The 13,128-nt window shown below is 33.6% G+C and overlaps 1 protein-coding gene and 1 non-coding gene across 2 annotated transcripts; one reads left to right on the forward strand and one right to left on the reverse strand.

Moving 5' to 3' along the window:
* Positions 1 to 222: 222 nt before the first annotated feature.
* On the reverse strand, positions 223 to 7,422 carry LOC114162389 (pleiotropic drug resistance protein 1-like). Its single transcript, XM_028046257.2, has 24 exons — positions 6,883 to 7,422; positions 6,636 to 6,756; positions 6,430 to 6,518; positions 6,232 to 6,316; positions 5,976 to 6,135; positions 5,787 to 5,863; positions 5,619 to 5,672; positions 5,432 to 5,522; positions 5,018 to 5,319; positions 4,649 to 4,930; positions 4,224 to 4,540; positions 3,981 to 4,141; positions 3,696 to 3,799; positions 3,444 to 3,600; positions 3,261 to 3,368; positions 3,014 to 3,177; positions 2,581 to 2,913; positions 2,040 to 2,330; positions 1,845 to 1,928; positions 1,628 to 1,761; positions 1,280 to 1,507; positions 1,024 to 1,195; positions 665 to 919; positions 223 to 574 (listed from the first exon to the last, which is right to left on the reverse strand). Exons 1-24 carry the CDS (start codon positions 7,203 to 7,205, stop codon positions 317 to 319), a joined length of 4,350 nt encoding a protein of 1,449 aa, XP_027902058.1. The 5' UTR covers positions 7,206 to 7,422; the 3' UTR covers positions 223 to 316.
* A 2,950-nt stretch (positions 7,423 to 10,372) lies between these two features.
* TRNAE-UUC (transfer RNA glutamic acid (anticodon UUC)) lies at positions 10,373 to 10,444 on the forward strand. The gene has a single exon. It is a non-coding gene; the product is annotated as a tRNA-Glu (tRNA).
* Positions 10,445 to 13,128: the final 2,684 nt, after the last annotated feature.

The following is a 13,128-nucleotide window of genomic DNA, read 5'->3' on the forward strand; positions in this document are numbered from 1 at the left end:
CAATGTAGCCGTATTGTAGAACAAGGAACATGGATTGTAACATTACGACAAAAAGTGAAAAATTAGTTCTTTCACCGGTGGAAGTATAGAAATAATACACATTTATATATTCATATTATGTGAATGCAAATTTCATCTCAAAAATCAGTTTTTTATAGTTTACTTAGGTATAAAATCTACTTTTTTAACATAATATCATATAATAAACAAATGTTGCAGAAATTTCGAAGGAGAATAGTGATCTATGTTTCTATATATTTCTTTGTTGTTGGATGAAATGTGATCCTTCATTTACAAGTTGTGCAGAATAAAGTGTTCATCTCTTTTGGAAATTGAATGCCTTGATTGAGAAGGCAAAGGTAAATCCAAAAAGTAGTGAAAACCCAACAAGCACAGCAGCAGCTACACCTACAAAGTCATCTCTATACCCAAAGTAACTCCTAACAAACTCTTCCACACTCTCTCCACTCTCTATACGATCTTTTATGTCACCAAATTGTGAAGTTACCAATCCATACAAGGTCCAGGACACAGGACAGATCCAAAAGTACCATCTCCACCACACTGGCATCCTCTGTATCAGTATAAAATATCATTTCTGAGTCAATCACTTACCATATGCGTATATGTGTTAAAATGAAGCTAAAGGGAGATATGAACTTACTGTTCTTGGAATCACAAATCCTGAGAAGAGGTTCCATATCATGTAGAACCCAAAGGAAACTATAGCAGCAACGTTGTGATCTGGGGTAAGACCCACAGCCATCATGCCATAGAAGGTGAAGTATAAAAAGGTGAAGAACATGAAGAAGAGATACCAAAAGAACTTGCCGAGTGTCCAATCAAACCCAATCATAGCATACACTATCACCCCATACACGAGGGTCTGTATGAGTATGTATGGGATCTCAATGGCAACCTGAATATTCCATAACTTCATGATTAGTGTTCTATAATTAAGAGAATCACTTGGTAATTGATTGTTAGTGTTCTTTACTCATGGATGAACAATTTCGTGTATACCTGTCCAAATGCGTATGGTAAAGCTGAGTACATTCCAGCAGCTCTTTCTCTGTAGAACACTGTTCTCTCAATGGCTACAACAGGTTGCACAGATGTAGAATTTTGTATCCCGATGAAGAGGACTGCAGCATACATGGACCCCATTGCATTAAATATATCTTGTCTTCTTTGCCTGCATCGGATAAATAAATTAAGGTTATAACATGAAAAATTAAAAGGGAATTAGAAACTATGGCAAGTGGTTGCATGTCGGTACCTTTTAGAGCCAATATCCCAAAATATTGTCCCAAACAGTAAGGCTATGATTGTTGTGAATAAAAGTCTCACTGCACTGTATGGGGGATTTCTCCAGTATGATAGGTGTTGTTTCCAAAGGCAAGCCATGCATTGAGTGAAGAAAGTCCGTGAGTACTTTGTGGGGAAGTACAAGTCTTTGGAACCTGATGGAGGTGTGCTAAGTTCCCATATCAAGGCCTTGTTTCTCCTGAATGTATGTGTAATATAATATTGGTTAACCATAGAAAAACATAATAACAGTGACAAATGTTCAAAGGGCAATGCTTTTTTCATGTGTATTTTGGTTTGAACTTCTAGTTGTTCCTACCTATATAGGTCAGAATTCTTGTATATTTCAGTGAAGTTAACTCCAAGAGCTGCTTCTTGTGCTTCTGAAGTAACCTCCAACATCCAAGTGGCAGGATTATAACCATTCTTAATCTTTGGCACCCCATTAATTCCCTACACCAAGAACAGGTTACTTGATGAACAAACTGGTTGAAAAGCACTAATTAATTACTAGTTAGAGATGATGCAGTGCAGACCTCAAAATAACTTATCAGTTGAGAACAATGCTGGCCTAGAGGCCCCACATATATTTCCTCACCTCCACGCTTCAACAGAAGTAGCTGTCAATATAACAATGCTGGTTTTTGTAAGCTGATTATATATATGTTCAACCTTAAAATGAAACACTGAATTTTTGTAAGCTGGTTAAGAGAAGGAAAACTGTCACTGACCTCATCAAAAGCATCAAATATATCAATGCTAGGCTGGTGAATTGTGCAGACCACGGTTCGCCCGGTATCCACTGTGTTCCTCACTGTTCTCATAACTATAGCAGCAGCTCTGGCATCAAGGCCAGAGGTAGGTTCATCCATGAATATAATAGATGGATTGGCAACAAGTTCTACTGCAATTGTTAACCTCTTTCTCTGCTCCGTGGACAAGCCATTCACTCCTGGCAATCCCACCAAGGCTTCTCTTAGTGAAGTCAGTTCTACCAGCTGCATAACTTCCTCAATGAACATCTGCTATCAATCAATAGGGTCTGTAAGCAACTGAAATGGCTTCATTGGTCATTTGGAAGAAGCTACAGTACTACAATGTTACAATGTCATTTGTTGTGTGCTCTAACATGAGCATGAACACGGATCTTATTAGGCACACACAACACACCCAATCAAACACCCAAGATTTCCTCATTCCAACAAGTAATAGGATGCTCTAAATTCTGTTGATGTTAATATACAGCGTATATCTGATTTACAAAAGTTTTACCTGTCTAGTTGCATAATCAACCTCAGGTGGTAACCGAAGCCATGCAGAATAAACCAAAGACTCATATACTGTAACATGGGGAGAGTGGATATCGGTTTGCTCACAGTATCCTGCTATGCGGGCAAAAGTTTCTTGCTTTTTAGGGTAACCGGATATGGTGATTTGCCCTTGAATATAACCTGCCGATTTCCTTCCAGATAACACGTCCATTAAAGTTGTTTTACCAGCACCACTTACACCCATCAGAGCTGTCAGAACTCCTGGTCTAAAAGCTCCATTAACACCCTTCAACAGTTCTAGTCGATCTTCAAGAATGCCTTGGTTCTTCATTTCCTGCAAACATAGATAGAAATCCGAATCTATTTCCGGAAAACTACGGGAAAACATGCGGAGGGACACCACACCATACACTATGCGAATTCAATTCTTGTACCTGTGGCATCTCCACCGCATATCTGATTTCATCAAAAGTAATAGAAAGGGGTGTGAAAGGAAGAACCATCCCTCGCTTCGTCTTGTGCTCGCTTGCACCAATGCTACCCACTCTTGACGACAGAGTTCTGGAGCACACACTTCTGCGATTTTCATTCCCTTTATCTGCATTGAAATTATACACTACATGAACACGTGCAGTTAAAACAGGAAGAAAATGTGACTGCGTGAGTGAACATGCAACCCACCAGAAGAGCCTTTGAATCTAGACGATAATTCAATTATGTGTTCGTTTCTGCCTGCATTTCTCTCAGCTAAGGCTTCTTCTGATATTAAAGCTTGGGGTTTTCCAAATGCTGCAGCAAAATGTTTCCGTTGTTAGATCACAATATATCGGTTCAAAACTAAAAGGTTCGTGTAAAGATACTTACGGTCAAGATATTGTAATGCCAAGGGGAAAAGGAAGTTGAACAGTAACATGTATCCGATGGAAGCTCCAACACCAATCCAATACCAGTATGCTTCAGGGAATATCCCTCTTGACTTCAACACCTTCACTCCTAATGGTTCTGTTGAATTTGGTGGAACCTTCAATGCAGAAATATTCACATATTGTCATCTAAATCTGATTCACACTTTTTTCCCAGTTACATATGTATAGAGAATATGTTTTTATTGCTTACATGTAACCAACTCTTTCCGAGAAATTCATTAACAGCTAGAGCATTCTGTGCATACATCATGGGCGAGAACCAGTAACCCCACAGCCACCACCTCTTCACATCAACTGGTTCAAAAGGAAGACTACAATGTCAGATTTTGACACCAAAATACCTCTGAACATGCTTAGAAACATGCATTATCACTCTAATTTTACAGGGACAATCCAATACTTTTGCAATAACTTCTAGTAACACATTCAGTTTACTTTTGCAAAGTAAACTGAAATACTTTTATTAGTACTTCACCTCTAGATAGGATAAATCCACCCATGACCATGACTGCAAGTAAAGCAAATGACCCAACTGTGTTTGCAACGATGATGTTCCTCCCAACTGCCCCCATAAATCGAAAAAGCCCAGATGCCATCTGGTTGATACAAACAAGCAGAAAGTACTGCTTGATGAACCTGGCATGAGGAACTATCAGTAAGCACACTGCCAAGCAAACTCTAAAGTCTATGCAATGTAAGATTAAAAGAAAATTCTCACCTTTCAATACTAGGATCAAATCCTATAACATAGTAAGTCATCACAACCCAAATTCCAACTTCCACTAGGGTTATAGGAATCTTAAGGATCCATGTAGGCAGAGAATATGCCCAAGGAGGAAAAAAGAGAAGGTCCCTTTGCTTATAGAAAACGGGGAGTTTCATGATGGACATGGATAGCTCGGAGTATCCATTGAACATGATCACAATTAGTACGAAGAACAATGCACCCATAAAGATACCACCATCAGTTTCAGTATCCCGGTGCATCTCAGTTCTCAGGAACAATGTCATTGTTATGAACCCCGTTAAAATCAACTGAAAATGAAAGAAACCAAGCTTGAATCAATCTACATGAACTTGCCAGTGCAGTTGCAGTTTATTAACAAAGGAAAACAAAAACATTGAAGCTAGAACAGTGCTTACTTGCCACATCTTGAAAATATAGACAAACGAATTCCTTTTCATAAGTAAGAATTCTCTGGACACGCAAGCTTTCAAAAGCTCCTTCTTGCTGACACCGTACTTGTTCTTTGTTAACACAGCAGGGTGGCCTTTGGACATGTCAAATGGGGTGGCAAGTTCATCACCAAGTTTTCGACCAATGTGAAATGACTGAAATGCCTCGGCAAACTCTCTAACAGTGACGAAGATGTATGGCTCATCTTTGTTTGCCCAATATTGTTCTTGGTCTTTTCTTGATGTTACCTGTCATACATATAAACATGAAGAACTGAGATGTGTGTGTTTCAAAGATAAAGAGAGGAAAACAAGTATATGGAAAGTTAGAGTTACTTCTTGTAAAAAATCTGCTACTCCTTTCCTCTCTGGACATTTGAACCCCATGTATTCAAAGAACTCAAGCACATTTTCCCTTGGACCCTGATACACAATTTGCCCATCTGAGAGGAGAATAATATCATCAAATAACTCGTAAGTTTCTGGTGCTGGCTGGAGAAGAGAGATCACAGCTGTTCCATTCAGAATGTGGATAGATTGTCTCAGAGAATTAACCATTTGGAATGTGGTAGAACTGTCTAAACCAGTTGAAATTTCATCCATGAAAAGTGCTCTTGCTGGTCCAACTAGCATCTCACCTATAATTCGCAGACACAAATAACATTGACTTGGTAATTGGTAGTCACGTAGAAGTCTTAAAAAAATATTGAAATATTTCATATTAAGCAGAAAACGAGATTTTTTGTTTACCAGTTGTGACTCTTTTCTTCTGTCCGCCAGAAATACCCCGAATCATGTCATCCCCTACCATGGTATCCGCACAAACTTCCAGTCCCAAAATCTGCCAAATGTTAGAAACAGGAACAACTAAGTTTCTTCCTTCCTTTTTCTTCGAAATTAAAACCATCTTACAAAGTTGCTGAATTTCATGTCTTGCCTTCATTATATAATCAGTAACCACATTGGTTTCTTGGCCTTCTAGTGCTGCTGCCTGTAAATTTAGTACGTTTAGATTAGCCACGTACATTAATTTCTAACATATTCACTACGGACTCAAAAAACTTCGAGTGGTTAAATTTGACATTTAGTTTTGATCTCGTGTCACCTTCATATAAATATCAAGATCAGGATCTGGCTTAATGTTTTCAGCCTTCTCTCTTCTTGACAGTTCTGCCAGCATCTCTGCATGTCACGCAAGTAGGAAACAGTTCAATCAAAGTTAAGTGAGATAATCCTTCAAAGACAACTAGACCTGACATCAAGAATGGTTCATGTTTTCAAAGGGCTTACTCACCATAACGCGTTCCAATCCCTTGACACCTTGCTGAAAAGGCCAATGTTTCTCTCACTGTCATTTCTCCTATGTGTAGATCCGTTTGACTTATGTAAGCTGATGTTCTCTGAGGCACAAATTCCTCCATCCCACGACCATTATACGAAACTCGCCCCGAAAACTGCAATTCATCAGGAAAAAAGTAGAATGAATCATAAACCTTTTAAGTGATTCTTATTCATCTGAGCAGTTACTGAAACAAAAGCAAATCTCATACTTTGAGATCTTTCCCAAGTCTTCCAGCCAGTGCCAACAATAATGTGGTCTTTCCGGAGCTTGGAGGGCCTAAAAGAAGTGTCATTCTGCATAAGCCAAAACAAAGATACGTTGAGATAAGATAGTTTAGTTTAGTTTAGTCTAGTTCCTCAACAATCCTACATACAAATTCCACAAAAGGTCAACTCCACCCTCTTACCTTTTAGGCTTGATGATTCCACTGACATCATCAAGAACTGTGAATGGCTTCTTTCGACTGGGAATAAGGTGAAGAGAATTGAGGAACCCCTTCAGAAAGAAAGACAAAATGCACACACAGAGACACACATTTGAACTTGTCAGTGTTCTCTGCTTCAGAAACAACTCTCGTGACAACATCCAAATCTATTGACCATTTACAATTACCTCCAACAAATTAATGCAGAAGTTAAAGATTGTAGGTAGTGCTCTGCTTCCCACATGAGCTTCTGCCTCGACATTCAAGTGCTCAAAACGAACTTCAATGGTGGGAATTTCAAGTCCAACACTGCACTTTCAACACACATTACAAATTTCTTTATACATGACATAAGGCCTAAAACATCCATTAATTTTCCATACCAGAGTTTAAGCGATCAAATCTGAAACACACACACATATGTTAGTAGCTTACCGATCAATGCGGTCCCTTAACTTGAACAAGAACTTCTCATTATCTTGTTCTGCAATCTTGACAAGCCTCTCCACCAAGTTCTTCCTCTGAAGTGGACCAAGTTTGTTTATATGAATCTCTGTAGGAGGTTGGCCTTCAGCCTCGGTGAGAATGCCCCTAGTCATGCGTAGATACGTGGGGAGTTTCTCAATAGCAGCCCATTTAAGCTCTTGTTCATCCTCTTCTCTTCTTGAAGACCCTGAAAACACATCAACACCACTGCTTCTCCACACGCTGGAGCTCCCTATGCGTGCACTTGCAGCTCTCAGTTCATCACTTTCCATCTTTCAACTTATGCAATGAAGCTAATTCAGATAATTCTGATATGAACAGTTTATGATAAACTTGTCATGTGCAATGCAATGAATTGATTAACCTGTTCCTGGTTTAAGAATGAATCACATAAATGGAAATGTGTTTGTTCATCTCATTATGCGTGAGTAAATGGTTTCTTTCTTGCATTCTCTCTTACTAACAGAAGAGGATGAACGGAAGCTTAGGAATATAGGCACCTACTTATATAGTGGTTGGAAGCACTCACTGTGAATCCTACATTACATGCAATCTTCTGCGTTGGCTCAATAATGTGCATTTCTTAATTAAAAGACAGGTCCTCAGAATCACACCCATTTCAAACCTCTCACGTTAGTGATTAAGTTTGTTATGACAGCAGAAAGATATCAAAATTAAATTATTCACCCTTGTATAAAATAATCACGTCTTTATTGTACCCTTTTTCTCTTATGACATAATGCGAACTCCAACATCTTTTTTTTTTTGGCAACATTGTACTCTTTCCGTTTGTTTGTTTAAGGTTGTTTTATTAAAAATCAAGAAATATTATGATTTTTTTATTTTTATAAAATAATTACGGGACTTTCTGGTTTATGATTTTTCATTTTACATTAATAAATATATATGTCTAGACTAATTAAGTATTAGGTGAATGGTAAGAGTGTACTTGATAAGTAATTGGTGTTGTCTTAAATTTTGAAAAAAAAAACAATTAAATGAAAATATGGAGGCTTATATATATACACTGTCACCCACAAACCTTTTCATAGGAAAAAACGCCTCAAACCTAATAAAAGTTAATGTCTTTAACTAAGTTAATTAATTTATTATCTTCCTGAATTATTTTATCAGATATTGTGAAAAGGATTGAAAAAATACGTTAGTTATTAAGAAATGGAAAAATGATTTCTATGCATATTTCAAATAACATTTTGGATGTAAGAATACCTAAGTCAAAGATTAAGAAAGGTCTAGAGTTCTTACTAAAAGCACAATCAAATGCAATCTATACTCTCTTTTAAATGAAATGTTTTCTCTACAATTTAACCAAATAAAGTTCTAAAAATTGGAGAAATATTAACAAAATGAAATGAATTAACAATTCAATTAAAAGGATAAAAAGAGATCGTGAAGAATAGAAGTGATGACAATAGATAATATTATATCCATATTATAAACGATTATTAAAATACTTATTATTTACAAATTTTATCCATCTGTTACAAATTTTATCCAAAAATACTTACATATAGGATTTTTGCCTACATAACAGATCTCGATGTTCTAACTTGAACAATAAAATAAAAAGTTGATGGTATTTAATAGACGAGGGGATATCTACTTAAAATACAGAACCCAAGAAATTTGATGGTATTTAATAAATACGGATCCTCTCTTAAAAACAGAAGAAAAAGAAATATTACTGTTAATAGTAATAATAAAATGTATGTTTTTAAAAGTAGGGTTTACTAGATTCGGGAAGATTGGGTTTGAAGTTTGGTAATGAGTTAGAAAGGTAATAAAAGAAATGCAAAGTACGATCTGTGAATGGAATTGCCAAGTTATTCATGCCGACCTCAAATTATTTTAATACTCGTTTCAATATTAAGATGATGGCTGCTTAAGAAAAATACAGATTCTGCGCAAGAACGACTTCTTCCTCACACTTTCATTATACCAAATTTATAATTTCCTTTTAAATATTTTTTAGGTTTAATAAATTTTTAAATGGGTAATCAGATAAATTATCAAAATATAACTTTTACCAAAAACTTGGATGTCTAACATGGAATTTAATCACATTATGTTCGTCTTTTAATCAAATTTTGTTATGTTTATTTGATCTTTTAATCAAATTTTGTTAGGTTTATTTGATGTTTCGTACGCATTTCAGGATTGTATTTAAGTTGTTTATATTGTTTGACATACTTTTACTTTAATGTTAAGTCAAATACTATTATGAAACACATTTGAAATGCTAAATAAACTTAACAAAATTTGATCGAAAGGACTAAATTCACGTATTTCGAAAGATGAAGGACTAAGTTGGTCTAAAATTTCGAAATAGACTAATTCTAAAATTCATTGAAAGTTTAAGAACCAAAAATTCATCACCATTATTTTTGCATATGCAAAAGAGAAGAGGTAGAATGTAGAAGATGAATATGAGAAGAGAAGGTGTGGATCTAAGACAAAAGAGATCCCATGTGTTCCAAAATCCCCATGGATCCGGAAAAGATCCGATGGTCCATGGGTCAACGCCTATGTTACTTCTCTCACCATTATTATATTTCCCACAACTTCATTATTCTACGTATTCCCCACTAATGCATGTCCACTCTTATCATGCATTCACATTTGCATACATGCATGCATGTGCTACCTGGGCTTTGCTTCACCTAAAATAATGTGAAGTGTCTCTCATCATCATCATCCATCACCTTCATCATTTCACCTCTAATCAACTCAAATATTTCTCAACCAACACCAACAAACACACCACCATAATCATATCTTTAAATATCACATATCCATGGACATGCCTACCATAAATACAAGCCCAAACCAAACCTTTAGGTTTAGACTTCCTTCATATGATCATGTGTTGTACTCAAAATTATAACTTTTATCTATTTTTTTTTTCATCTCTAACTACTTTGTTTGTGATAATATTAAAACAAAAAAGTGGAGACTTTTGAATTTGACTTTTATTGGCCTCATTTGATAAACTCTCAACTAAGCAATCATTAGTGCTTTCCTTTTTTTGTTTGAACTAAGTTATGATAACTGAATTATCACTAAAACAATTCATGTCGGACATCATAAGTTGATGTTTGTCATTTTTTTTTTCAACATGTTTTTCTTTACTCACATAATGAAAACAAAAAGGACATTTATAACAGTATATTTAGTTATGTATTAAATATTTAGTAATGTATTAAACAATGTATTTTAGTTAAATAGGGAATTTTACGTTAGCATATTCCATGCATGCGTGGAAATGCCATGTCGCAGTCTGGCACAGTAGATACAAACAAAAAATCAACAACTGAGTTTTAAAACTTCCATACAAATAATAAATCATTGTCAGTACCTCTGGGTATATTAATTTTATATAATATAAATATATATTTTAATTAAAAAATAACAAAAAGCAGCATCAGTAGTCCAACGGTCAGGATAATTGCCTTTCAAGCAATAGATCCGGGTTCGACTCCCGGCTGATGCATTCTTTTTTTCATTTATTTAATTTTAATAATTCATTAATAATATGATTTTTTTTCTTTCAAAATTACCTTTATTATAATTATTCTCTCTAGTTAAGGCATTTTTTGGTGGCGGGTAGATTAACTCCCTGGTTGACTCATTATAATATTCGATTATCACAGTTGTAAACTTTATTATAGATATTTTATATACAAGACAGGTAGGGTGATGAACAGAAATATTTATGATATATAATACTATACCATTTCCCTTCATTTTTTTATTTTTATTTTTTGAATCAATTTAATATGTTTGAGAGTAAAAACATGATAAAATTATGTGTTTTGGAGAGGAGGAACAGAACATTAATAACCTCTTCCAACTAACTCCTCAAGTTGACTTAGGTGTGTGGATTATAAAATAGAGAGATGTTATGAATGGTATGTACATGGACATGAAGTTAACCTAAAAGATAGAATGGGAGACAGAATGAACATGGGAAATATGAAGAATGGTGGTGAAGTGCATGGCTCTGTCTCAATGCTTTCAATCATTTATGACTCTGTTTATTATGATGACAACCACTACCTAGCTGGGTTTATAATAACACTTTTAGAATAGCAACTTCTTCTTCACCTTCACATCTATCTATCTATTCATCACTGCAACTAATTCTCATTCACATCTCATAAAAATGGCCAAAATCTATAACATAATTAATGTACTTCCATTGATGGCAGTACCAGTGATACAAAAGGTGGTGGATTTGTAAGAATTATTGTTTTTTGTTTGTACGTGTTAGAATATATAGATGTGATAAAAAAAATCAGTATAAAACATTATCCTTTGAAATAAAAAAACTCGTATCAAAAGTCAAGTGATGTGATGATGTGATTTGAGGAGATTTTTGTTTTTTTCTTAATAGAGAAAGTATAAAACCAATGTTATGTTTTCATTATTACTATTTAAATGTAATTGAGTATTTATGAGTAAATTATTATAATATATAGTATTAAAAAGGGAATGAAATAAGAATTAAGATAATGAATATTGTATTAAATTTTACCTTTCTTTACCAATTTGAAAGTAAATTTTATATTGTTTTTTAAAATATTTGTTAATACTAAAATGATTTTTGTATCGAGTATCATTTCATTCTAATTTTTCAAATTTTTTTTTATTGATATTTTCGTTTTTTTCTTAAAAAACTGTTTATCCTGATTTATGAAAATTTAAGAATTGATCAGTATTTCTTTTTAACCTTTTCCTATTTAAAATCAAATAATAAATACTATATTATTCACATATGATTTAAAACTTTTAAAGATAGAAAATAAACCCATATTGTAATATGGTTATCCAAAAATTAATCACTATGTGATTTGTCATGAAATAATAATAAATTTTATTTGTTAAAAATTTATTGAAATATTAAAATTAATATATTAAAAAATATTGTATTACCTTTGCTCTTCTTAATTATTATATTACCTTTATTTATTTTAATATATTCAATATTATAATAATAACAGTTTTATTTCTTACACTAATTAAAAAAATTATTATATTTAAATAATTATATTTTCTCTTTTTTATAACATTTACCATAATATTTTTACAGTAATATTTTATTTAATCAATATAAAATTATTTTTTAATTATCAGTTATACTTTTATTCAATAATTACTTTATATTAAATTATATCTAATTTTAATTTTCATTTATTATCATTACATATTAACTAAATATTATAGATGTGAAAATAGATTTTAACCGAGCCAACTAGATTCATCTTGGATTTGAGACAAGTTGAATTGGAAAAAAATTAGTTTTTTATTTATGTTAAAATGAACACGGTTTACTTCATTTACATGTTAACGAGTTTGAGTTAATTAGAGATGTATTGACTTGTAATCTACTTACAATAAGTCCTTACCTTTTTTATCATTCCTTTCATCACATATTTATTATAATAATGTACTATTTCAAATTTTGTAGATTGACAACTTGATTTTTTTTTTAAACTAGTATGTACTTTGATTTCAACTTAATATCTTTATAATAATGGTTATAGGTGAACAATTTTATTGTACTACTATAGATTAATGAAATCAATCAATTTTGATTGTACTATATAAAATAAATTTAGAAAAAAAAATGTTTAAGTTAATTAACTCACCTAACCTATCAACTCATGATTGGTTGAATTAGATATAAAATTTTTAATGATTGGTTGAATCACTTACCAATTCCAGATGAAAGTTTTTTTAATGTGAAGTATAGTGCTTTTGTAAGAATGTTGTTTAAATTTGAAGGTTTTTCTTACTTTAGAGTACCTTAAAATTATTACCAAAAATAATAAATAGATATGTGATTGTAAATTCGAGCCCATTCTTTCCTGGGAGGTGCTTTTTTGCCTGGGCCCGGCTGCAGGTTTCAAAATTGCATTCCCAAGTCGTTCAAAAATCTGTTTATAATATTTGGGTAATATAATTAGTCTCAAGACTTTCCCTCAATCTCTCTTTCATTTGTTCTGGTTTTTGCTATTAGCCTTTTCATTTGTATAATTACACACTTTAGGTAGAGATTGTCTTTTGAGGTCATTGTTACTACCAAGTATTCAATAACTTAGTAATCACAACTGAGATTTTTTTGTTATGATGCTGCCAAGTGCCAGCGAATGTGACCTTCATCTGGGCCACTAC

The sequence above is a fragment of the Vigna unguiculata genome, chromosome 9 (genome assembly GCF_037176805.1).
Source record: "Vigna unguiculata cultivar grain cowpea cultivar isolate G323 ecotype 2 chromosome 9, ASM3717680v1, whole genome shotgun sequence".
Lineage (NCBI taxonomy): Eukaryota > Viridiplantae > Streptophyta > Magnoliopsida > Fabales > Fabaceae > Vigna > Vigna unguiculata.

Coding starts and splice junctions, on each gene's coding strand:
- LOC114162389 (XM_028046257.2), bottom strand. CDS start 7,205: ATGGAAAGTGATGAACTGAGAGCTGCAAGTGCACGCATAGGGAGCTCC. Junction 6,136..6,231: donor GACTTGGGAAAGATCTCAAA/GTATGAGATTTG, acceptor GATGAATTGCAG/TTTTCGGGGCGAGTTTCGTA. Junction 2,914..3,013: donor ATGCGGTGGAGATGCCACAG/GTACAAGAATTG, acceptor CTATGTTTGCAG/GAAATGAAGAACCAAGGCAT.